Source organism: Brienomyrus brachyistius, chromosome 18 (genome assembly GCF_023856365.1).
Source record: "Brienomyrus brachyistius isolate T26 chromosome 18, BBRACH_0.4, whole genome shotgun sequence".
NCBI classification, from domain to species: Eukaryota; Metazoa; Chordata; class Actinopteri; order Osteoglossiformes; family Mormyridae; genus Brienomyrus; species Brienomyrus brachyistius.
Window position 1 is genome coordinate 22,396,761 of NC_064550.1, and position 26,354 is coordinate 22,423,114.

General features: G+C 46.8%; 1 protein-coding gene across 2 annotated transcripts; it reads left to right on the forward strand.

Annotated features, from left to right (window-relative positions):
* Positions 1-329: 329 nt before the first annotated feature.
* On the forward strand, positions 330-25,568 carry b4galt5 (UDP-Gal:betaGlcNAc beta 1,4- galactosyltransferase, polypeptide 5). Of its 2 annotated transcripts, none has more exons than XM_048984275.1 (9): positions 330-768; positions 17,343-17,459; positions 18,127-18,240; positions 18,702-18,829; positions 19,908-20,024; positions 20,462-20,649; positions 22,076-22,198; positions 22,540-22,641; positions 22,731-25,568. In XM_048984275.1, the coding sequence occupies exons 1-9, from the start codon at positions 663-665 to the stop codon at positions 22,876-22,878; spliced, it is 1,143 nt and encodes a 380-aa protein (XP_048840232.1). In that variant the 5' UTR covers positions 330-662; the 3' UTR covers positions 22,879-25,568. The 2 variants fall into 2 exon arrangements, with proteins under 2 accessions (XP_048840232.1, XP_048840233.1); XM_048984276.1 differs by lacking the exon at positions 330-768 and adding an exon at positions 780-3,649.
* The last annotated feature ends 786 nt before the right edge of the window (positions 25,569-26,354 follow it).

Consider the following 26,354-nt stretch of genomic DNA (forward strand, 5'->3'; position numbering starts at 1 on the left):
GTCTAGATCAGGGATTTTCCTGTTGTAGCTAACCCACTTATAATCTTCAGATACCGCAGAACCTGTTTTGGCATGTAGTATTACTGTGTTTTACAACCCTGTAAATTAAGATGAAGCCAAAAAATCTGAATGTAAAGCCTCTGTGACTTCCTAATTTCTGTGAATTGAGAAGCGCCGGTCTTCCGTTTTACATACAAAGGGACGCGGTAATTTACACGGAGACCCTGCGCCAAGGAAAACACGCTTTTGTCGACGCTCCCTTACGCCGACTACTTTCATTGGCTTTTTCGATCGCAGAGACACGCCCCCCGCCTTCATTCAGTGTCGGCGCACAGCAGCGGGGTGTCAGCCTGATCTCTGTCTGTCCGCCGGCAGAGCGTTAGCAGCGCCCGCTGGCTCACCTGCGCCCAGTCAGCCGTACGGGGATCACCTCTGCAGCCGCCCGCTTTGGATGTTATAGGAAATACCGCCCGGCTGGCGAATGCAGACTCTGGCCGACGTCCACGCTAATATTCTCCACGTACGGCTGACGGCGCTGCAGATTGTATTATTTACCTGCGTATATATATATTTTTTATTTTCCCTTGCTTAAATGATCCAGTTTATATTTGAATTAGTTAATTTATAAAGAAATATCAATAAACGTTCCGTTTCTTCTTATAATGACGAGATATTTAAGATTTCCGAGAAGGTCATTCCTTGGACTTTTATTCCTATTTTCCCTGTCCACCTCTGCATTGTACTTCATATATTCAGCACCAGGTATCGGTAAGTCCCCTACTCCGATTATAGTCCGTGTCATTTCGCCAAATTAATTTAACGACAGGATCTGTTCGCTAAGCCCTAGTGCGGTTTACCAGTTGTATTGCATATCCTACCCACCGCATTTAGAAATGTTTATTTTTGTAAATGATATTGAAGCGACTGCCTCCCGTATCGGCGTGAGTCAACCCACCACCCTTTCGTGAAGCCGACACCATTCATATGTATACGATATATATTTCTGCTTCAAGCCTCGTCTGTTAATTGTCCTCATAAAAAAAGATCCATTCTGGCTGTTTAAATGTGTCAAATATGATGTGGTTCACTGCTTCGTGTTCTTGCTGTGGCTGTTGGTAATAACTGTAATTTGCCCTGTAACGTAAGTTGGGACTGGTGTAAGGTTCATTGCAACATTCCTTAGTTAGATTTTCACATGAAGATGCTCGATCTGTAGACTGAAGGGCACCCTGCCGTGATTTCTTAGATACGTTATAATCGGATATTTATAAATCTATATTCATCCTTCAAATAGAGGTCAACACTTTAGAAGTATGTAGAATGGGACAGTGTGCAATACGACTGCAATGCAACTGGCTTCAAAATAGATATCATTTTAAATGTACCTAACAGATATTCACAATTTTAGTGTTTTGCTCCACACACTGACACATAAGATGCAGACGATTGCCTTTAGTAAGGAGCTTCGTTTGAAAGAAGTTAGTATTAAACAATGGTAATTTAAACAGCTCATATAAAATTGTACAAGATCAGTTATGGAGATGCAATAGCATGTATAGAAGTAAAAAATGAAGGGAACGTCGGGGAATTTTTCACATGGGATGTCAATTCTGGTCTTTCGTGTAGTTGATGATGTAATCCAAAATACAACACGGAGTATTTACTCTGCCATGTGTTCCGCGTGTTTGATGGCTTTCTCATATCTGGTTATGAAGAGGAATCAGTTCTAGATCATAACATTACGTCTTTAATATAGCTGTCCTTTTTGCGGCGCATGGGTGGGGGGTGGAAACTGAGCTCCTTCCCGGTCTTTTCCAAATTGCTAATGCACGAGCTGGCTGTGGTCTCGTGAGGAGGATGGTCCATCTTAAATGTCCCCACAGAAAATAGAACATCGTTGCTGTGCTTAGAGGAAAGAACACACTTCGTTGTCGAGGGTCTTTTTAAAATATCATATTGTTTTACAATGTAGGAGTAGATCTTCTTTTAAGGCTTTCGTTTAGCTATAAGCTATAAGACTTTTTCAAATAGATGGTTGCCGACGATCTCTATTCCAACTTTTCCCTTGTCGACTGATGTTTTATCTCGGTGATTTATAAAGGGATGTGCAGTAAAAGTATCCGATGACCTTCAGCCCTGTTTCATAAGCACAGTTCTTCTAAGCAGGCTTGTCTCACACATTTATTTAGGCATATTTTTGTGAGTGGATGATCAGATATTGAAACTTCGTTCTTACTGTATGTTCAATATAAAAATTATACCTGCGTTACACGATGGAAAATAAATGGGGCAGTAGTGCTCTGAGAAGCATTTTCCAACGGATTGGAAACGCAAATGTGCGTCAAAGCGAAACTGCCAGCCCCTCAGCGGTGAGACCTTTGTTTTAACTAAGCGTTGGGCAAATGAGTGTAGTGGGGGTCTGGTGCCCCGCTTCAAGTTGCAAAAAGGTGCCTTTCGTAAAGGATTGGCGAGCTGCGACGGCAGGCGATAAATAATAAATACGTATCACGGTGACTGTCGATCTGCAGTGCGTGCGGTGGGTTCCTCTTGACGGAGCTGGGGGGGGGGGGGCACTTTGTTTCCCTCACGCCTGAGTGGATCCTTCCTGTGGGGCCTTGATGAGCTGATTCAAGCCCCTGCCAGGTTAACCTAATTTGCGGTAGCTTGTTTCATTAAAGCACCGGCCGATTCCGCTGTTTGCCGACTATTTTTAGACGCGGGAGGAAACGCAGGGTGATTTCCATCACATCAGACTCTCCGCCACTCTCCGGTCGTCCCAGGCAACGCTACTGCCATATGGGGAACGCTCCCCCAAAAACCTTAAGGTCTCCCCACATCCGTAGATGTAGACGGAAATGTTGCTTCGTGCAGCCGAACTTTGAGTCGCTTTTATTGATGCTTGGAAAAATCTCCTTAAGGAAATAATTAATAATAAATATCGACCGGCGGAAAGAATGTTCTGACACATTGTTACATCACCTTCATGTCTTGTGCATGTGGACCTTGAGTACAATAAAACTTCTACTTATTACGCTGAATTACAGTCGTTAGATGCATTTATTAAGGGTGCGTGCAAGGTGCAATAACACATAGTGACAGCTGTAGTTTCAGTAGTTTTACATCAGTTATATAAAATCAGCACAGATTGGTTCCCTTTACCTGTTATCTCCAGGGTGATCTTTGCAGGCCCATAAAGCAACAGCAAATACAAGTTGATGTGAAGCACAGAAAAAAGTATTAACGGGCGGAGATTTTTTTCGTCATTAAGCTCAAAAATCACTCAGCATCTTTTTTTTTAATGTGACTCAGACACTATAAGCCCGCTAATCCGAAACTTAAACTCATATAAGACATATCCACCCATCCATCCATCTTCCAAAAGGTTTACCCCGATGAGAGCCACGGGTGTTTACAGGTGAAGCAGGTTAAGCAGAATTCCTTGACTGTGTGAAGTATGTTACGCTGCAGTAGCCCATACACGGAGAATAAGACTGATACCAAAAAGGTAAACCTGGAACTGAACCGAAACTCGTGCGCTGAGAGACAGTCGCAGCTCTGATATGCCAGATGCTGGTAGGATACACCTGAATGCTGTCCGACTGAGGGGAAAAGTCCCGTCAACTCGTATGACACATGTAAACAATTTAAGGTAACAAACACCATTCCGTCTTTATTAAGTAACGTGTGAAATATTTTTGTGAGAAAGCAAGCATGCTGCCACTATGAATGCAAAAGTAATTAATTTAGTCGTTATAGGTGTAACAGAAGGATGATATTTTAGTTTCACCAGATGAATCTAAACACCTGGACAAGTTCTTTGTTTATAATTTCCGGATCTCAGTTATAACCTAAACTGCTGTGACAAATAGCGACCCATCGTAGCTCCTTCCTGATCTTAGTATAACAAATATATCGTGGTGGTTTTTATGTCTCTGCAATGTGGTGCACGTGACCGTTAATATAAAATCGCGAACGTGATGTTTCAGCAGTTTGGTAACAAGCTGTGGATGTGAGGGCATCTGACAAAACCATCCATCCATCGTGCACCATGGGCTCAAAAAGGGTCTGAAGGAAACGCAAGGCAAGGGAACACCCTGTATGGGGGAGGGGGGGGGGGGACAGTCCATGGGTAATTTCATGTAACCTTATGTTTTTAGGAGGGACCCCACCAGGCATGTAGTTGGGTAGTAAAATTACCAGTTTGACCCCCTCTACCCCCCCAAAAAAAAAAATCAGGGGAATCTATCGGTATGGCTGATTTACACTACATGAAATTTATATATGGCTTGGACCTGTACCTCAGAGAGACGCAGAATGAACATCAAAACCTCAAGTGGGTAGGGGTTAGATCCCAGTCCTGGAGGCGTGAGGCCTCAATGTCACGCTCCCCATTAGAATAATGAGCTCATATTATGCTTTCAGTGGGGGCATATTACTCTACAGTCGATTATGGCTCTTTGGCTACCGAATAGCACTGACTGCAACTGCCGAAATAGTTAGCTGTTGTCTTGCAACTCCAATGCAACTACTCACTAGCTATTTAATGTACATCTCAATTTCAGTTTTTCAGCTCGCAGGGAGCATCTGCCCGGAGAACACGCAAATCACAGAACATTCATTTGCTACCATACATTCCACTGCGTACAACCAAATACTATATATTTTTACTTATTAATAATGGAATTCCACGCTATATTTTCTCTGATCTTCTTTGCACTGTCACTGTTTACTGTCATGTATTATTGTAATTGTTCATGTCTAAATGTCTTCTGGTATTGTAGTGTGCAAATGCATGTGTTATGCTACTACAAACCTCTAGTTTTCCTTCCGGATTAATAGCGTATCTGTCTATTCCTCCAGCCATCCATCCATCACGCAGCTTCTGAACCTCCAGACTCAGAGGGTGTTCCACACCGTGCGACGCTCCACTGCGTTTCATGGTGTGTAATTATCTGTCAGTGAGAGAGGTGGCTGACACCTTTTCTACATGTCCGGGCATTGTTCCCGGGGCGACGAGCAGAGTAAATCTGCGATACGGGGAGGGGGATGGATCCGTGGAGGCCCTAGGCACTTTCGGGCTGCGTGCCGGGCCCAGTGGCAGCAGCATTGTGAGCTCGAGTGACATTGATCCGACATGTTTGCTAACATGAGACCTCTTAACAATCTTATTACAGCATAATGAACCTGGGCGTCAGCCAGGTGTTTCATTGTGACCGAGTTCAAAAGAGAGGTTTAAACTAATACCCTGCCTGATTAATTTCTTATTATTTTTTTAGTTACTGGCCCATATTATGTTCTGGCGAAGAAGAACAGTTAATTGTGGGAACGCGTGATTCGTCGGTGGCCCGTGACTGTGATCCCATTTCATTCCGCTTTTGCATGATTTGACAGGTCCACCCCTGTTTCATGCAAGAATGGTATCTTCCCAGCATGAGGTGAACCTCAAGTGGCACTTGAATGCCGACATTGTCCACGCGAGCCAGCCAGCCCCCCTCCCCTTCATGTTCACGTTACATCCTGGTTGTCAGGACACTGTTTGTAGTTGTCGATTGCATTTGTCCTCCCCTCCATTGAATTAAAAGACAGGGCCGCTCTTTCAGAACTAGAAGTGCGGGCCGATAAGATATTCCCTGAGTTTCTTTTTTTTCTGGGGGGAACTTATTCATGTCCATCTAGGGGTAAATATAAGAGGTCTAGAGTCTGGCTTTCGTTTCCTAAAAATAAGCAGGAAGTCGGTATGTCATTATCGTCACACGCCTTTGCTCTGAAGCTGCTTTCCAGAAGCCTCTTGTTTCAGAGCCCACAGCATATATAAATTAGGGGGCTCTCGGTCACTTTATCTGGTAACATTTTCCAGCTTTCCCAGAATTCTTTCTCAGCTCCCAGCAGAAACTCCTGTCATTTCCGCAAGATGATTTATTACTTGGCCACATTGGTGTCATGATTGTGGATACGACTTGCAGAGCTCGAGAGGGAGTTAGATGAGCTCTGGAGGACCCCCCACAAAAGGGGCACTGCGAGCCCAAGGAGACTTCTGGGAACCGAGCACTTGCACCTTCCCAGAACAATAGCGCCCTCTGCCTGCCCGAGCAGCGGGGCTGCGACTGGGAGCTACATCGCATGAGGATACAACCGATGATGACAAAGACCTCTCTGAAGCTGCTACGCTACAACAGGAAAGGGCACCTGGAACCCTACCTGGCCCAGGTTTGGGTGGCAGGGCGGCTCAACGGCTGGTCCCCCAACAAAACAGCAGGCCACCTGGCCACGTCATTGGAAGGGGAGGCACTGAAGGCTCTCCTAAGCCTGTCTCCTGAGGAGCAGGATGACTGCGGAGCCTCGATCACCACATTGGAGTGGTAGTTTGGCCAGCAACAGTCTGCACGGAAGATGAGGGAGCAGCCGGCAGACCGGGGACTATGCACCAGCGAAAATCTGGGGGTCTTAGCAGCCAAGCTGGAAGACTGTGTCCGACAGGGCTACCCTCACTTCCCCTGGGCAGTGCAAGTTGAGCTTGGGCCAACTCGTCGAGGCTAGTGGTCTGTACATCAACTACATAGTGGATGGGACCTCCTGCCAAGCTGTTGTGGACACCATCACTTTGATCTGCCCAGGTATGCTGCCAGGCACCGAAGAGGCTGCTCCAGCTGGCATCCAGCTTCCAGCTGGCATCAGTGACTGACCTATGCATGGCCTTGAGGGGGAAGAGACAGCTGTGAGTGATGCTGGCAGGCCACATGGTGATGTAGGAAGTCTGGTATGCCAACATCTTTGAACCCAGCATCATCAGGTTGGACCTGTTAGTTTGCCTGAGAGCCACCATCGATACCGGGGGCAGCTCTCTGCCTTGGTATGGACATGGTGGTCCTCCTGCGTGACAATGGTGGCCTGCGCTGGGGCAAGAGGAGGAGAGGTGCCCGATTGGAGGGTCGAAGAGAGCCGCCCGCAGCTTCCAAAGGAACTGACACAGTAACTGCAGTTTGGATCGTGGAAGGGCTGAGGTGACGAGGAAAGACTCCTACCCGCTGTCACTCATGGATGACACGCTGGAGTTGACGTGGGCGACCAAGCTGGGAGGTGATCTCGACCAAGGCCTACCACTCCCAGTGAGACACCCTGTATCAGCACTGGCCATCGTTGCACGGCGCAGGGGAGCTGCTGCAGCTGCTGGTGTCTGGCAGTCTGCACCCTGCTGTGTTGAGGTCAGTACACAGAACCATCGGGGTTGGGAATTTCGGGGTTACAAAAAAGATGCTGTGGAAGCCGTGACCGCGATTTTACTGGTAGGACAATGAGCTATTCGAGCAGTGCTGAGCTTCTCATGCAAGTAGCTTGAGAAGTATGCCGTTGCAGACCAGAGTGGCAGAACTCCTAGAGGAGTTTCTCTGTTTGTTCGGGCCCCCCGAGGAGCTGCATCGTGGCCAGGGTAGAAACTTTGAGGTGCAGGTGTTCTGCGAGGTCTGCCCCAGCTGGGGATCATGAAGACCCGCATCACCTTCTTCACCCTCAGAGCGACGAACTACTGGAGCGGTTTCACTGCTTCCTTGCTGCATAGACGACAATCCTCATCGCCGAGCACCAGTGCGACTGGAACAGTGCGACGCCTTCCCTCGGCCCTGTGGGCTTATCGCACATGTGACGCAGGGGAACACTGGCACTGCAGTAAGCATTAAGCTGCCAGTGACGCTGGGAGCTGGCCTGCCTGCACCAGCTCCAGGAACATGTGCTGGCCTGCCAACAGCAGGATGTGACGATGGGCAGGCAGAAACGGACTTATGACATCCACCGCAGGGGACAGGCCTTCCAGTCCAGAGACTCGGTTTGGATGTACTGCACTCATCAGGAAGGCGTGGTACACAGCTGTACAAAGCCAACCCAAGAGAACTGACCACCACTGCTAAATATAACGAATAAAACTTCAAGACAGAGCAAAGAGACACTAACCAGACTGAGCTTAAATACGCTGATTGCAGGTGTTGCAAATTATACTTAAGGATCATCTGGAAGTGAGTGTGGCCAAGGGGAAGGACCCCCCCCCCACAGCAGGTAAATGGTGAACTGGATCCAATCAGATTGATTCACCTGTCTGATATACGACATCTTTCATAAATATGTAAATGGGTCTTCTTAACGGTATTTCTCGCAGAAGCAGTTTAGGTAAATATCCATCCATCCGTATGCTGACCTCTGAAATAATCTGATGTAAATGTACATATCAGCTGCCACTTTTGTGTTCCCTGTTGTAACTGACATAATCGGCGTTTATCAGTTACGGAACTCACACTGTGTACATATCAGAATATAAAACACATGACATGGCAACAATATTTTAGCATCATTCAGTGATCAATTGATTAATGTCACTGTCATTAGAAATTAGTGTTACGGTTTCTACCAGCATCACCTGAGGCTCCTCGTCAGTTTGCCCTGACGGTGTTAGCTAATGTTTGGCATCGTTAAATGTTCTGCTGTATTATTTACTTAAGATAAATATTGTTGTAAAACTTACTCCGTGTGTAGGATTTTGGAGCAGGAAGTTAATCTGGGGATAGGCCTTGAATGATTAACTGTCCATTGGTGGAATAAACAATAATATTGTAGAAGTTAAATGTCACCAGTTATTTGTGCGGGTGAATCAATGTGCATGGCGGCCCAGTAGCATTAATAACTTAACTGGAAATGTTGTAAAGGCGAGCTTTGCATAAACTGGGAAAATAACAAGTAATATAATCAAGTAGCCCGACATTAGGACCAAAATTGTGTGATCAGAGCAAATGGAGGTTAAAACTGGATAGAATTAGAGGTTAAAGGTTATTTGCAATAAATAACAAAGGACAAAATCTGAATGGTTCAGGATCCTGTGATCAGCACTTATTCTGAAATGTACTGTAATGCTGTATAAGATGAGAGTTTCATCACGCAGTTAGTACCTGAAATACCAGATAACATGAATTCACCCTTGTGTTTATGTAGCTGTTTGAATATCTTGGGTAATACTGCGGGCTTTGACCCGTGAGAGTGATAGAGAGAGAGAGAGAGCTGTGGGTGGTGTTTGCCGCCAGCTTGTACTCAGCGTGGGGGGAATGCTGCACCTGTTCACAATCTCTTTTTCGTAGTGTTCTGAAGAGGAGGGGGGAGGGATGGGTGACGTCCCCTCAGTTCCGGATCTTGATGGTTTTCGATTCCTTGCTCAGTGTGAGACTAAACACCTTAAGGGTTTTCCAGGGAGTGATAAAGCAAATGACAAAGACCAGCCCTAAATACTGGAGGAAGGCTGGGAGGGGGGGATCAGTGCCAGGTGTGGAAGGTGGAGGTGCGAGGTGGTGCTCCACCTTGGGATTGGGTGGAGTGCAGCGCCTCCTCTCCCGGCCACGGCCCAATGGCGCCTCCCTTGCCTTCCACAGGAGTCCGCCTCTGTTCAGATCATGGGAACGTTTGGCAGGTTCTGGGTGGGGTTCTCGGGAACCCCAGAAAGGTGGAGCCCTTGCATGGCAGGACCAGGCAGATCCCATCCCTGGCTGTGCTGTTCACCCAGTGCAGACTGCCTGAAGAATATACGCTTAAGATGGCGTGATTGTTTTGGTGTTCTTCACCTCAGCTGTGGATGGTCTCTCTCAGCTCTTCCCATGAAGAGTGCCAGTGTAGGATGTTTATCCTCAGGCTGCCAACTGGATGGCCTTACTGGAGACTGTCCAGTCTGGGTCTAAGCAAAGGCCACCAGTTCCACATGCATGAGGGATTTTATACGCTACCAGTATAAAAATGCCACCTGGCCACCTATGTGAGAACTTTTAGTGTTATACACCCCATGGATTGTTAGTCAATTTTTTTGAGTCACGGGATGGGAAGATATTGATGTTTACACATATTCAAGGTCCATCCATTCATCCATCCGTTCAACCATCCTAATAGCTTATCCGGTATAGCATCATATACGGGTTCACATTCTTGTGAATTTTGCGCTGAAATGTCAACAGACAGAGGCTGCAGCCCTCTTCGTTTGCATTTGATACCTGTGCTTTTCCACCAGGATCTTGCTGTTGTAAGGCATGGCCACGTGGCTCCCAAGTGACTCCTCCAGTTCTTTGGAATGAGCGCTGAGCCCCGCCCCCTCTCGCTGATTGGAAGGGAGGTAAGACAGGGTAGGCATAGCACACTGCAGGAGTAATATGAGGACTGGCACATTTTGCCATGCAAACGACACGGGTTGTGGTGACTTGGAGCACCACTGCTTGGTCAGGTGGATGGTGGATAGGGGTTTAGTGCTGAGGGGGCTGAGCTACGCAGCCCTGGTCGTGCCTCAAGTTACCTTGAGAGGTGATTCCTGCTGTTATAGGCGTAATAGTGATATTCATTTTCTAGGGATGCTTGCTGCTTCTCTATTTCAGAGCAACAGATTACATATACAGTATAACAGAAAGGCAGGGCTCTGTGCCTATGTTCGGGAGGTTGTTGGTTCAAATCCCGGGGCTGAAAGACTGAAGCCACTATTGGGCCGTAGAGCAAGGCTCTTAACCCCCAGCTCCAAGGGCGCTGCATGCTGGCTGACCTCACGCTCACTCTCACCTGTCTGTGTGTCTCATGGAGAGCAAGATGGGACAGGAGTATTTCTCCACGAGAATTAAGTGTGTTCTATTTTTTCATGTGGATATCAATAAATTCTTAAGGATTACAGATTGACTTCCCACCAAGCTGCTCTCAAGCCAGGAACTCCTAACGCACTGGCGTGCGTCGCCTCGGCAACGGCAGTGCACGAGCACGTAATTGTTGGTGCCGCAGTGACAGCGAGTGCGGTATCTGCTGGCAGCAGGTGTGCAGTGCGTCTCCTTCTGGGAAGCAAACACGTCCCTTACACTTACTATTTAATGACGGGCTGGAATGTACATGGACTTGGGTTTCCATATCGGTTACTGTGCTAGCTGGCCTTTCCCCCGGCCATGTTCCCTCTTTGTCACTGACTAATCGGTGCTGTACCGAAGCCCACGCAATCGAAATCACCTCAGCCCCCCCACCCCCCCCACATGTTTCAAAAACAAAATAAATAGCTAGCGAGTACATTCAGAAGATGGTAGCTAGCTAGCTGGTTAGCAACATATGCAGCATGAGCACCTCCTAAATAAGGAAGGTGCTTATTTAATATTTAGTGTAGTGACTGTTTGTGGCCAACAGGGGGCTCCTAAACCTCAGGGGCCCCAAGCAAATCCGTGTAGAGTGGCAGTAAAGACTACCTCTTCTTGCGTCACGGGCTCACTGGGCTAGGCCCGGCGTGAGATGGGCACCTGCCATGGGGTAAAGAATGTTTCTGTATTTTCTTCTCGTAGTTGTTGCCCCCGGCTATGAGAGAGATGCCCCCCCCCCCGCCCCAACCTTATAACTGAAGCATGTTTTTGTTACGACTGCATAGCCATTTGTTTTTTAGCACCTGGAGTTAAAGAGTAGCAGTTTGTCTGGGATATTAGGATCTCAAAGGGTGCGGAAGACCTGATTTCTTTTTTGTTGGATGGGGGTTATTTGGGCCCCCACATACACAGACATACAGAATGCACCCCCATCATGCTACCACGTGTGCTCACGTCCCAATACAACACTCACACCCTTAGCCAGCGCTGTCTGAATTCTCCAGCTGCCTGGAAAGACATACAAACCGTTTGGGTGTTAGATCTGTGCCCTCCCATAGAGAGCACAGGTGAGTTGGTCGAGAGGGCTGCTGGTAGTTAAGTAGGCTAGCAATTTAAATGTGCTAAAAGGCTGAAGCATCTAGTTGTTTTTCTTGCTCGCTGCCATGACATTCCCATCCTATCACGTTGGCATATAATGCTTTAAAATGGGCTCTGAGGCCAGCGCTGTGCTCTCACATCTTTGTGGGTTTAAATCCTGTCCCCAGAGAATTCATGTTAGTTTGGCTTTCCTCTGGGTACTCTAATGGTTTCGCTATCTAAATTGCTGTGTGTGCGTGCCTGGGCAGTCGAAAGCAATATTATATGTCAATTTTCCATGAATTTATTTGGTATGCGTATGCATCTGGGGACAATCCCGGAATGAAGCAGGGGAACACCCTGGATGGTATGCTCGCCCATTGCACGGCACACACACACACCCGGACAATTACACCCAGAGGGCACTTTAAAGAAACCAGTCCATCCTAAATGTTTCCATTATATACAAAAGTGGTACTACTCCTCTCTGGAGCTTTGTATAGAAGTGCTTCTGCAGCTTTGTAAGCTTCAGTTTCTGCTGATAAAGTTGTCAACATCAATCGTTAGTATTCGCACAAAAAGTGAGGAGGTTCGGATAAAGCCGGCAGCCAGGAAGGGAGTCCGGGGCTTCTGCCCAGATGCATTTGCGGGACTCTAACGATCAATACCTTTTTAGCATTAAATGCGATAGTTTAATCAGTGAATCAATAAAATAGTAACGGGAAATCTTATCAGGTAACCTTTGGTGCTCGTTGTATGTCAGTTACATATAGCCTTAGTGTATTTATGATCGGAGTAAATTAGATAAAAGAAATTAAACGGAGGACAGTAATCCACGAAAGGCAACGTGGGCAGGGGTGTGTCCTTGATGTTTTGTAATAAGTGGACGGAAGAAAACACGGAATTAATAATTAATCAGGATTGTGGAAAATATATCGATGTGGGCGCTTTGCGCGCCCCATTTGCGGTAGCCCGGAGGGGTAAAGAGGGTGATTCTTTTACGGGAGTAGTCATCGATTGACGAATCTGCCTCCTCCCGTTTGAGTCGAGCTATAGACAGGATGAGCACGGAATCCGATCGCGATCTGTGTTAAATTTGGGTGATGACGCTAGAGTAACCTCACTGCAGTAGTGTCCCCAATGATTAACGCTTAGTCAGAAATCTTTTGGTGAAAGTATCTATCTATCTATCTGTCTGTCTATCTGTCTGTCTGTCTGTCTGTCTACATTACTTCCACAATTTCTCCTATGAGTGCTTTACTTATATATTCGTACTCCATGAAAGGTGTTCTCCAGCCAGTCTGGCTATCTGAGTGAAGTGATGATGCGTTCATGCTGTGATACTATACTGAATACTAATTATCGCAGTAATCCCAGCCGCCTGTTTATCAGTCTGTGCATATCAGGCAGCAGCTTTCTATGGGAGCTGCCAACCCTGTAGTGGCGGATGTGTGTGGTTTGCATGTAAAATGATGGGGAAATGAGTTCATCGTTCTCTGTCTTTCATAGACACAATCAATATAGACTGGAGTGTTTCAGGCTGAATATTCCTCATGTTTTGTTATTAAAGTGTGTATTTTTACTGGTTAGACTTTTCAGGGCTGTGTTTTCGATTGTTCTTCCTCATGTGTCCATTGTTGGGTGTAGTTCTAGTTTGTAGGCCTTGTCGTTGTGTGTTTGCTGCATCCTGTAGAAACTAGGCTACCCGTCCCAAGTCCTGTCATATGTAGCCAAGAGAACAGCAATCTTAGTGTCAGCCAATCAAAAGCCATGGATTAAACTGACAACTGATTTCATTGGTGGAGCCACATATTTGACTTGACTTGTCATGACTTCGAGAGATGTCCAATCTATATTTACATTCATTATTATAAGTTGGCTCTGTAACGTTAACATGGTTGCAGGATAAAGTGCTGCATTTTCACTTGATTATTGAAATGTACATCGTTATGGTGTGTTATTCATGTGTTTAGCTGTTTCGGGGGAGCCACACAAGATATGTGACTGCCGTCTGCCTGTCTGCCTGTCTGCCTGGGGTGTTTTGTTCCTCGATTCCCAATTTTCTAGAAAGGTTGCAGAAAAACATCTCGAGCAGGAGGCCTCCTTCTCTAAGTGTTGACGGTGTAACATGTTTTGATGTGTAGGGGGAGGGACTTTCTGTGCTGGTTCCATTCGTTCAGGTTCTGGTAACAAAGACCCCCACCGGGTCGGACTGAATTAGGATGCGTCCGCGGTCTCAGTGGCGGTCTCAGTGGCGGACTCAGTGGCAGTGGCCCTTTTCATAACTAATCAAATCATTCATGCTGAGTGACCCGGAATGCTGGTGCACCTCAGATGATTGGCCCAGAATGCTTGGAAGACTCATCTGGTCTGGAATTCTTAGGAGGCTCAGCTGATTGGCCCAGAAAGCCAAAGGCCCAGTTGTAAAAGGGAGAGTAACAGCGTAAACTGTCTTGGGTCACACTAGTAAAGACAGCACCAAACCTCAGGCACGTCTGGGCTAAAAATCAGGTCTCTGAAGTTTAAATTCAGAATCAAGTGCCACTATTGTCGTTATACAGGTAGCAGGTGCAACGAAATTCCATCTTCACATATCCTGTCTTGCTCTCTTGTAAGAGAGCAAGACACTCACCGGCCACTTTATTAGGTACACATTGCTAGTACTGGGTTGGACCCTCTTTTGCCTTCAGAACTACCTTAATCTTTTGTGGCATAGATTTGACAAGGTACTGGAAACATTCCTCAAAGATATTGGTCCATATTGACATGACATCATATTGACATCACGCAGTTGCTGCAGATTTGTCGGCTGCACATCCATGATGCGAATCTCCCATTCCACCACATCCCAAAGGTGCCCTATTGGATTGAGATCTGGTGACTGTGGAGGACTGTTGAGTACAGTGAACTCATTGTCATGTTCAAGAAACCAGTCTGAGATGATTCGAGCTTTATGACATGGTGCATTATCCTGCTGGAAGTAGCCATTAGAAGATGGGTACACTGTGGTCATAAAGGGATGGACATGGTCAGCAACAATACTCAGGTAGGCTGTGGCGTTGCAACGATGATCAATGAGTACTAAGGAGCCCAAAATGTCCCCCACACCATTACACCACCACCAACCTGAACCGTTGATACAAGGTAGGATGGATCCATGCTTTCATGTTGTTGATGCCAAATTCTGACCCTACCATCCAAATGTCGCAGCAGAAATCGAGACTCATCAGACCAGGCAACATTTTTCCAATCTTCTATTGTCCAATTTCGGTGAGCCTGTGCGAATTGTAGCCTCAGTTTCCTGTTCTTTGCTGACAGGAGTGGCACCCGGTGTGGTCTTCTGCTGCTGTAGCCCATCTGCCTCAAGGTTCGATGGGTTGTGCGTTCGGAGATGCTCTTCTGCATACCTTGATTGTAACGAGTTACTGTTGCCTTTCTATCAGCTTGAACCACTCGGGCCATTCTCCTCTGACCTCTGGCATCAACAAGGCATTTTCACCCACAGAACTGCCGCTCACTGGATGTTTTCCCTTTTTCGGACCATTCTCTGTAAACCCTAGAGATGGTTGTGCGTGACAATCCCAGAAGATCAGCAGTTTCTGCAATATTCAGACCAGCCTGTCTGGCACCAACAACCATGCCACGTTCAAAGTCACCTAAATCACCTTTCTTCCCCATTCTGACGCTCAGTTTGAACTGCAGCGGTTCGTCTTGACCATGTCAACATGCCTAAATGCATTGAGTTGCCACCATGTGATTAGCTGATCAGTAATTTGCGTCAATGAGCAGTTGGACAGGTGTGCCTAAAAAAGTGGCCGGTGAGTGTATATACATGCTGACAGTAAAGCTTGAGGTCAGATCCAGGCGCAGGTTTTTGGGTTTAAAGGCTTCGCTCATGGGCCCTGCTGTGATCAACATTGACAGCTAGGGGATTCAAACCAGTGATATTCTGGATACAGGCGGCTAACCCACTGCGTTACACTGGCATAATTTTAACTGATAAAATACATTGGGAGGAAGCCAGACTGCATGCATGCGCGTGCACACACAAAAAATATATTGATTTTAATGTGAACAGTAATGGAAACACCTAATCGGGTGAAACGCTGCACGACATCAAACATGATCACCCAGACGGTGGGAACTATTTACGTGTAATCTGAGCCCTGGCTGTTTTTCAAAGCAGGCCATTCTAGGCCAGCACGAGGCTGTTTGGCAGCATGCACGCACTATCAAGCTAAAGAAACACGCCAAACTCACGCACACTGAGCACACACATTAAGGTTCCGCTCCCGGCTCCTTTGTAGTTCAGATTGCAGGAGCCACGAGATGAAGTCCGTTGCCCGGTGGTTTCCATGGAAAACCCAGTCATAAAACACTGGCCTTTTTAACCCTAACTACAGTATTACAGTAGTACAAAAAGAACTGAGAGTGTGTACAAGTGCTGGCGTTTTCCGAGTGGTTTTTCTTGAAGTCTGTGACAGTTGCTTTTATCTTGTATGATACCTGTGGGCCCCAGAATTCTGGAAAAACTGCTTTATGTGCCAGTTAATGAAGGTGAATTACAGGTCAGTTCAGTGGCACTGTGGATTTACCTTGCATTTCAAGAACCTGTGTTTACATAAATTGATGTAAGGGTAGAGGTGTGTGTGTTTGTGTGTGTATGTCCTGTGATATGATACACTATTGATATGCCAGTTTGGTACATACCTGGAATGACAGTGACCTGAACTGGATAAGCCTTTGGAAGGAGGTGATTCACTACTCTAGCCATTCACAGCTTGCCCACCAGAGCATCCATGTCATGTGACTCAATCAGAAAGATTCCACCTTGGGTAAATCTTTACAGGTCCTGCAGTGGCATCCATCAACATGCTTTAATACCGATTTGCGGTGTGAGTGCTTTTGTGAGTTACTGTGTCCAGAAGGTCACTGGTTTGAATCCCATGACTGGTAGAATAACCATATTACTAGTGGACCCTTGAGCAATGCCCTTAACCCCAAAAACATGGTCCAGGGGTCCTGGAAGAATGGCTGACCCTGCATTCTCAATCCCAAGTGTTGCTGTGGAAGGAGAGTAAGATGAGATGTGTGGAAACCAAGAATTCCTACGAATTTGCGCATCGGCAACATGGCAAATAATGGGAAAATAAAGTATCATTGTTGTCATTAAATTTCTTCTCCCTAGAGGTGATTCATCCAAGATCATGAGCAATGTTATCTATGGCTACCCCCCTCCCCACTAATAATGACAAACCTAAAAGGATGCCAGACCACTGGAGATGTGGTAACCAGGTGAGGCTCCAAGGCTGTCAACCACCAGGCTCCAGTCTCCTCTAGGGGGCGCTGACCTCTGCTTCACTAGGCAGTTGTTTAACCTGGATAAGTCACTGTGACGTTCCGGGAAAAGTTTGTGACTAACAGCGAGTCACTCAGCGTCTAGGAGAGTCACTGGGCCAGGCAACCCGGTGGCACAATGAGTTAGCAGGTTCTCCTGTCACCCGAGGTCAAGAAGAGTCATTTTCCACAGATGTCCTTGTTTAGCAGCATTCTGAGAAGACGGCAAAGATGACCAATAGATGTTATACTCCTGATAAATGTCGTCATGCTCCTTACTCACTGCCTGCCTTCAACCTCCCCCCATAGTGAACGAATACCTCTTCATGGTCCAAGCCCGTGGACTCCAGATTCGAGAGAATGTGAGAAGCATTGGGGTCCAGGTTTTGGAGCAGATGGTTCGGGGAGCCTACAGCAACAACACAGGTACTGTGATGCAGCAAACCCTATGAATCCTGGGTATGTAGGGGTCAGTAGGCGGCCATTTTGAAAATGACCTCATAGGTACTCCAAGTCATTATTTGTCTGGGATATTGACCACAGCTTTTAATATATATTTGGAAGTCTTAGCCGATCCACCATGCATCATTTGATAGCCCTTCCCCTAAGGGAGAGTTGACGACTAGCACATGCGTCACCTGATTCTCAATCAACATCAACTGAATCAAATAACTGATCAATCAATTAGTCAGTCAAAATCTGCTTTGTCACATACACAAGTACACTCCGTAAAATATCTAGTGGCGCGCTTGATTGTTTAGATCCAGAACAATGAAGCAGGGGACATTCTATAAGTATAAAGAGATGAAACATTAAACTTTTCATAACAAAAGTTATCATTAAATAATAAACATGAAACAAAAATGAAAAATATTCATAAACTGAAATTTGTGGTTAAGTGATGGCTGGTAGTGCAATAGTCAAATGAATGAATAAGCCAGTACTGATATATGTAAGATATACTGTTATACTCCTAGGTATACTCCTAGGTATACTCCTAGGTATACTCCTAGGAATACTCCTGGTCTTTTCATTCTTGATTGTACTGCTCAGGACCTCTGTCTGAGTGTGTGTGTTGGTATCCCTCGTCCAGATTATGCTTACGACTTCAATGTCAGCGAGCCCCACACCCAGACCACCACCTACCTCCCGGAGGGCTACACATACCTCCCCAGCCAGAGATGTCCTGAAAAGCTTCCATCTATGAGTAAGGATGAGCTCCTCCTTGCTGCTCTATGCTCTCTTCTATTTCCTACCGGATGGATGGATAGATGGATGGATGGATGGAGGGATGGATGGATGGATGGATGGATGGAGTCAGACAAACAAGACAGACAGACAGATCCTTGGGTCACTAGTGTGATCCCAAAATCGGACCCTTGAGTAAGGCCCATAATCCCAATTGCTCCAAAGATGGCTTCCTCTTCTATGCCAGTTTCATGAGGTGGCCTCCTGGGATGCTTTTCCAGCTGTCCCAAGGGCCAAACTCCTCCAAAACCGCCTCTACCATGTTTAGGTCAGGTGGCCAGGTCATGTGTTGCGACACTATCACTCTCCTTTGTAGGCGGCATGGTGTGTCCCAACTAGGACTGTGCATGCATAAACACAAACCTGCCGGGAGTTCATGAGTCTGCGTAACACCCTGCCCTTTCTGCATGTGCCCATCAGAGGGACGGGTGGACGTCAACATGAGCGAGGTGGCCCTGTCGGAGGTGCAAAGGAGCCTGCTGCTAGAAGACCGCAGTTTGGCCCTGGGGGGCCACTGGAAGCCACATGACTGCATGCCACGTTGGAAGGTGAGGGGAGGCCCAACTGGGGTGGGTGGGCGTTTGGGGGGCTTGTGACTTTTGCCCATTAAGGGGTAAAATGTGAAAATATGGCAGCACGCATTTCAAACACCCATTTGGAAGCTGTCATCTCATAAACATCCACATTTGATTCTCCCATCACAGGCTTGCTAGTTTGTAATTATATCTTTGTGGGGACTCTCTATTCTTTTCTATGGGGAAAATTCTGATCCCAACAAGACCTTAACCCCACCTAGCCCTGACCTTATCCAAAGTAACCAAATCGGGGTTTTTTTTGTGCCTTGTGTATTCTGTAAGAGTATTTTCAAGAACACCTAACTCCATGACGCCAGATGCTAGTTCACCCAGGCAAGGCTGTTTCCCGCCACAGCGTGAAGATTAACCAGGCAAAAAAAACATATAGGTTTCTTATTCAAGGAAAACAGAGAGAGAGAGAGCGAGAGAGAGAGCGTGACCTGTAAATGGAATGGGTGAGCCTGTCATCACGCCTGACAGGTTTCCTGGGGCGGGGGGGGGGGGGGGGGGGGAACAGACCCCCATCACTTCCTGTGCTCTCCTTTTTACATCATCACACCCACACAGGGCGTGCTCTGTTTGCAGACGGTAACCTGAGCACTATGGCAATGTCCGCCTTCGTTTCGAAAGCAGAATAATGGGCCAGTTTGGACAAACAAGCAATCAGCAGAAGGCACTGAGCCGTCCACCTCGTATTAGGAGAGGGGAGCACACACACAGACACACACTTCTGATGCTGACCCTGCCTGTGATGGTATAATGTGTAATACTTCTCACAGTAAATATTAGCTTTTGAGGATCTCACGGTATGTTGTAAGACTCCATTAGTCTTCTATATACTGATACATTTTGGACTTTCCTTAATGTTTTACTGATAAGTTTACGCTGGCCTGGTTCACCCTCTGTCACCTGCGTAGTCACAAATAAAGTTTTATATTATATTATATTATATTATATTATATTATATTATAGCCTAAAAGTAGGGGGAGGCTTAAGGGTATTCCTGGGGGGGCTGTGAGGTCGGGGTACTAATTGTCCCACCTTATTCCAGGTGGCCATCCTGATCCCGTTCCGGAATCGGCACGAGCACCTGCCGATCCTGCTCCGGCACCTTGTCCCAGCGCTCCAGCGACAGCGGCTCCAGTTCGGTTTCTACGTCATTGAGCAGGTGCACTCCAGTTACCCCACACAGCCTGCAGGGGGTGCCACACTTTCCAGAGCACGCCCTCGAGCACCCACGCACTTCACACAATACCAGTCATTTTAGTCTAGGTGCTCGATGGGGAAACGCCTACTGCTGACTCAAAGCCAAACTTAACTCATTCTATGTGGCTGTGAGGATGAATTCCAGATTACCCCAGATTTCCGTCCTTCTTCCCGGCAGTGAGAGTGATAAAGAGAAAAAAAATCCACGTTTGTAAGGAAGTGCTCCCCCGTGTGGTGGGAATGCACATACGTCTGGGTTCTGCTGTTTTACTGCAAAAGTAGCTACTGAAAAACAGATGCGAGGGGAAATCCCAGCAACATGAACACAAACCCCTTATACAGAGAGTGCCAAAAACTTTAGTTTGTGAAGTTAGGAGTTGTATGGGTTCTCTTGGACAGGTGGGCACCGAGGCCTTCAACCGTGCCATGCTGTTCAACGTGGGCTTCCGGGAAGCAATGAAGGATCTGGACTGGGACTGCATGGTCTTCCACGACGTGGACCACATCCTAGAGAACGACCGAAACTACTACGGCTGCGGAGAGATGCCACGCCACTTTGCTGTCAAGCTCAACAAGTACTCATACATGTGAGTGCAAGCCTCCCCCCCCCCCCCCCCCAAATGCTACACGCTAACACACATATCGCACTTTCGAGATCAACACACTTACTGCTTCACAGCTGCTTATCGCTTATAATAACACTCAGCTCGATATTATTTAGCAGTGTAGCACATATTTTCAAGCCCCTACCGTGACCTTCACCAAAGGAATGGTAAATAGCAGTAGAGAAAAGCCAGTAATGAGTGAACACTGAAAATGCGTTAATGGTGACTCCTAGGACGAGTCAAGAGAATTTCAGAAGCATTGGGGCCCAGAAAAGAGTTGAGACCAGAAATGAGTCAAGACTATGGATTACAGAACTGGAAGGGTGAGCGGTTCTGGTCATGTGACTGAGCTGCTGGATGTAGAGGATTGAGCAATAGCTCTAGGACACAGCACAGTGAGAAGCTGAAGTCACATGACGCATCTGCGACATGCAGTGAACCAAGTGATAGTGGTCAGGTGTCCCATGGACACAGCAGATCGCATGATCCTGGTCAAGTGACTCTTGTGCTTGATTCATTACACTCAACAAACGTAGTCAGGTGACCCAGCTTCTGGAAGCAGAGCCCTTTGAGACTGCAAGTGCAGTGCTTTGGGTCAACATGTGAATCCATCCTCAGTGGTCTGATTCATTTCCATCTATGCATCTACAATAACTGCCTATCTAGTACCCAGCTGTGGAATTAGCCAAGAGCCAATTATAAAATACAGAGGGATAAGACACCCTAGACGGGATTCCCGCCCATTGTTGAGTGTCATTATCCTTTTGTCCTTAAACCACAGCACTTATCGCTCCATTATTATCTCTATTATGATGTTCATTATCTTCAGTGGTAACTTCATCCCTTTTATGTGAACACGGCGTCAAATGGAAGAGTCGTGTTCACGTAACACATACAGCCTGGTCACACCTAACAGCTTGTCTGCGGCTTGACGTGATGGTTAGCCATACTGAAATTTGTGGCAGAAGGTACAGGAGCATCCAAGTCAGTAATGCCAGGTTCAGCAAGAGCTTCTTCCCCGATGCTGTCAGGATACTAAATTACCCCCCACCTTATCCTGAGAATACTCACCCCACTAACCCACATTGATCACTTTAACTAATTATAATTTATCCTATTATTGTCAGCCAACAGACACTATATTCATTCCACTCCTTTATGCTGCTCATTGTCTACGTACACATTGCACTATGTATATAAACCCCTGTATCCAGCCCCCCTGTTTCACACTGTCCTGTGTTTTGAACTTTAAGTCCTGTTAAACCACACAATTGTCACTTGCTGTCTGTATGTCACACTCTATGTGGTCCTGGGGGACAATATTTCATGTCACTATATACCTGTATATTGATGGTATAACAATGATGCCCGCTTGACTTGACTTGACTGGCCTGTTTTTCCCCCTCAGGCTGCCGTACACTGAATTCTTTGGTGGGGTCAGTGGCCTTACTGTCGAGCAGTTTCGAAAAATTAACGGCTTTCCCAATGCCTTTTGGGGCTGGGGAGGTGAGGACGACGACCTGTGGAACAGGTACGACAGCTGGCACCTCCCTTAGCGGCGGCACACACCTTTGGTACAAATGTGGAGTATCACCATGCTCCACCCGCTACTCAGCATTGCTTGTTATTATTGCAATTATAACTGTCATCCAGAGGAATTCTCATAATTACTTACAAGGAGGCACTGTGATTCCATTCCATTTGTTTGGTTGGATCAAGTGAATCACAAGTTCTCTGATCGCCCTGTACTTCCTGCCATTGACGTGCCATCCTCACTGGGCTCTCTGCTCATTGGCTGTAGCTTCCAGTTCTGTGGCCCGCAGTTGGTTGAAGTGTATGCTCCAATACATGGTAAATGTCTGTCTCCCGCAGGGTCCAGTTTGCGGGCTACACCGTGAGCCGCCCCCCAGGGGATGTGGGCCGCTACATGTCCATACCACACCATCACCGTGGAGAGGCGCAGTTTCTGGGCAGGTGGGTACCACCCCAAACTCCAAGAGGCACCTACGACGGCTCTCTCCCCAGTACTATGCTTAATCCTCTCCCTTTGGTCCTCGTAACAGATATACCCTCCTCCGGCAGTCCAAGAAGAGGCAGGAGGTAGACGGCTTGAACAACCTGAACTATTCACCCAGGATCTCCCGAACTGCCCTATACACCAACATCACTGTTCAACTGACTAAGGAGCTGGCCCCAGTGGCTGACTACTGACCCCTCCCTGGAGGTCATGGGGGGTTTAGGGATGGGGTATGGACCTGGCTGAGACCATCTGTCCAGGGAATGATCATCTTCCGAAGATGTCAGCTGGTCCTTTCTTAAAGGAGACGGGTTTCCCAAATCATCAATGCACACAGACATGGGGCAACATGACACTAGCACTGGACGTTCTTATGCTTTTCCAGGCTTTGGGTCACTCCGCATCTCTGCGTTCGGCTCCAGAATTTTGCCGGGGAAACTCCTCACTCACATCTGCCTTCCACATCTAATTTTGGGCCTTGTTTTTCAACGGCAAATTTTAAAACCAAGTTTACATCCAGTTTCACACTGAAACAGCCGACACCTGGAGGAGGTGCTCTTGCCAGAAAAGTCTCCTTCGCCACTGACCAGAAAACGCCAGATTCTGACAGGGATCAATGGGTAATGCCATTGTCTCCGCCACACACGGAATCCGTTTTTCACCCAGACAGCCTTCCGTTTACATCTCCACAAGGTACTCACCCTGAACCGATATGAGAAAATATCTAATAGCTTATGTGGATCTGATGAACTCTAAAGCCCCTTGGATTTAAAACACATCAAGAGAACACTTGTATTTATTTAGCAGATACTTTTACCCAAAGTGACATACATTTATTTTTGAGACAGCAGCGTTAGCAAGTCCATGGAGAAATTGCAGATTAAGGGCCCTGCTTAAGGGTCCAATGGTGAAATTGCTTTGCTGAAGCTAGGATTCAAACCTAAGTGGTTTGTGAGTTTATGCTCCACATCAGAAGGGCAGATGTTCTGGGGACCTTTTCCATTTTGGGGAAGTTGAGGGCTTTGGTGGCCAGAGTTCTGCTATGACGCGGATCCACTGCAATTTCCCTCTGTTAAAAGAGGGTGGTGATTCCCAGGAGACCGGACTGAGCAGAAGTTGGACACTGCTCCCTTCCCCGCCATGCGAGGGGTCTCCCAGAGTGCACCGGGCCGTCAGTCATCCCCACCAGACAGGCGGACGAGACCGAAATCCAAGACTGTGAAATTACACTTTGGGAGAAGTCCGAATGACTGCAGAAGCCTGCAGAAATCAGAGACTCGTCCCCTGTTATCAGATCCAACTGCGTTTAGCTGTTAGATGGTATCTTCCTGACATAGAGCCATCGTTTGTCTGTAAAAGCGTGCGTAAGTGTAAACCTGTACGTGTGTGTAGACATATATGTAGATGGTTTCTTCTATACTCTTATTTTTCTTTTTGCTCTCTTCCTCAAGTTGCAAACTATTTTTTGAGCAGCTGCATTGTATACTTAAAATCCTGTAAAGGGAGAAGGACGGTGAGCTGTGTGAAATTCAGCATGTTTACAGTGTTTCTGTCGCACTCCCTTTTTCTCCTGTGGACGGCACGACTCCACTATACTAAGGTGGACAATGACCCGGGCGACCAAGTAGATCAGGAACCAATGCGCTTTTGTGAATTTCTAACTTAATGGTTATTCCGTTCTTCTCCTTAATCTGAGATCCCAAAATTCCTGCTCCTTTTTGTGTGGAATATTCAAGATGACCTTCTAGCTAGAGGCATGCTAGAAGAAACCAATGAGGACACGTACTCTTTGCACAGATTACGGGGGTTTTACTTACTCGTGTGCTACTTTTTACCCACGTTTACATCCGAATCTGAATCCGCGTGTGCTCAGAGACAGACTGTTCCTGGTATACATGCTGCAGCCGTTTCCGAGTACATTGGGGTAGTGCTGTAAACGCTTTGTCATCCTGTGCCAACTGTCCCCACATCGTCAGGCCAATGGCATTACGGGCCAGCTGTCTTCAAACTCCACCCCAGTGTGACTCCTTGCCCAGACCTTAAAGCACCAGAGGAGATTCACACCACGAGCCTCCCTTCATGGCTTTGTATTGAACAAAAACACCTCGATTATACAGTCAACGTTATTTTTTGGCATAGAGGGAAGAATCCCTTCTTGCCGTTACAGAGGCTGGCCTCTACTTATCTTATTTATACTTTTTTTTATTATTATCTTTCATCAATCCCATTTTGCTTCAATGATTGCAATTTGGCCTGAGGAGTGTAGGTTAAATACTTCAGCTGAGTGGAAGAAGTGATGTGTAATTTCGCAACGCTGAGTGGTATAGCCGGGGAGCAAAGGCGCTCCATGTCCAGTGGAAATGGGGGGCGGGGGGCAGCCTCATGCTCTCACCAGCCAGACCCACTTCTCTGCGTCTTATCAATGGTGCTGCTCTTGAAGACAAGTCACATTGTGCTGACCGGAGGCATCATGATGGTATCTTTGTTTTTATTTAAAAAAACCTTCCGTTTTTAAGCACAAGATGACATCACATCGCCAATCTTAAGGAGGTGCTCAGTGACGGTGGGGTTTTTTGTTGTTGTTGTAGAAAAACAGAATATTTGGGCACATGTAGTGGCCACTATTTCAGAACGGGGGAGTGCCCCAAAAGCGTGGTCCCGGCCAGTTTTAACTGATTCTGGATTCATTTTTGGGGACGCTATGACCCTGCTGAAATTCCCCACGTGCCTCGTTTCCGTGAGAGCCATGATGGATTTGGTTTCCTACCAGCCCAAATGATGGACCCCCCGGTCCTGATCGACTGGCAGCCTTAAATCTTTCATGCATCCTAATGTTCTCATGTGTTATTCTTTAATTTCATATGAATAAATATTTAAAAATGTATATCTGTTAATGGTCACTCGTCCACGTCTCATTGTTGCGTGTCATCAGTATAAGAAACTAAACCTAATGAGGATTTTTTTTAAATGGCTTCCTTCTCAACTCTGTGCCATTTATCATTGTAAAAACCGTAACATTCCACCACACCCCATCCTGTCCCCCATGCGCACGTACACACGCACAAATACACACTTCACGCTGTCAACCTCCACATGTCGTTTGTGGTGTCCCCTCCCCCACACTTAGGCAAACTGTGTGGCAGGCGCACATATGTCCAGTGACGGCAAGATGGACACCATGATGTGGGACTGGCAGGGCGAGCCAATTTTATTTATCGGAACGTTATTTTTAAATGGAAAGAGGAAGGGTACGGACCAGGACCGAGAGAACACAAGGGCACATCGAATAAACGTGCTGTGTTGGTAAAGAGAGGAATGAATTAGCACGCACATACATGTGATGTGGTAGTGAAAAAAAGCCGCTACCCGCGGTGTTGGTCCGCTGGCGAAGTGGAACGTTTTTAGCTTTGACGCGGAACCGGTGGAAAAAAAAACGCATGAGGTGACCTACCCCAGGTTCTGACAGAGCCTGTTCGGCCAAGACACCGCGTGCAGCGGGATCGCTGGGTGGGTACCCGCCTCCGAATTCGACTTGAGCCATCTCAGCCTCGCACAAGCGAAAAAGAAAATGAAAAACATTAAAATCAGTGTTACGTGTTTTGTGTAAACCTGCATATTGCTGTCTTTTGAGTTTTTTTTTTTATCACTGTTATTGTTCAGTCACACCAAT

Excerpts from the sequence above, each read along its gene's own strand:
- b4galt5 (XM_048984275.1), top strand. The coding sequence starts at position 663 with ATGACGAGATATTTAAGATTTCCGAGAAGGTCATTCCTTGGACTTTTA. Across the intron at positions 769-17,342 it reads ATATTCAGCACCAGGTATCG|TGAACGAATACCTCTTCATG; the intron begins GTAAGTCCCCTA and ends CTCCCCCCATAG. Across the intron at positions 20,650-22,075 it reads CTCAACAAGTACTCATACAT|GCTGCCGTACACTGAATTCT; the intron begins GTGAGTGCAAGC and ends TTTCCCCCTCAG.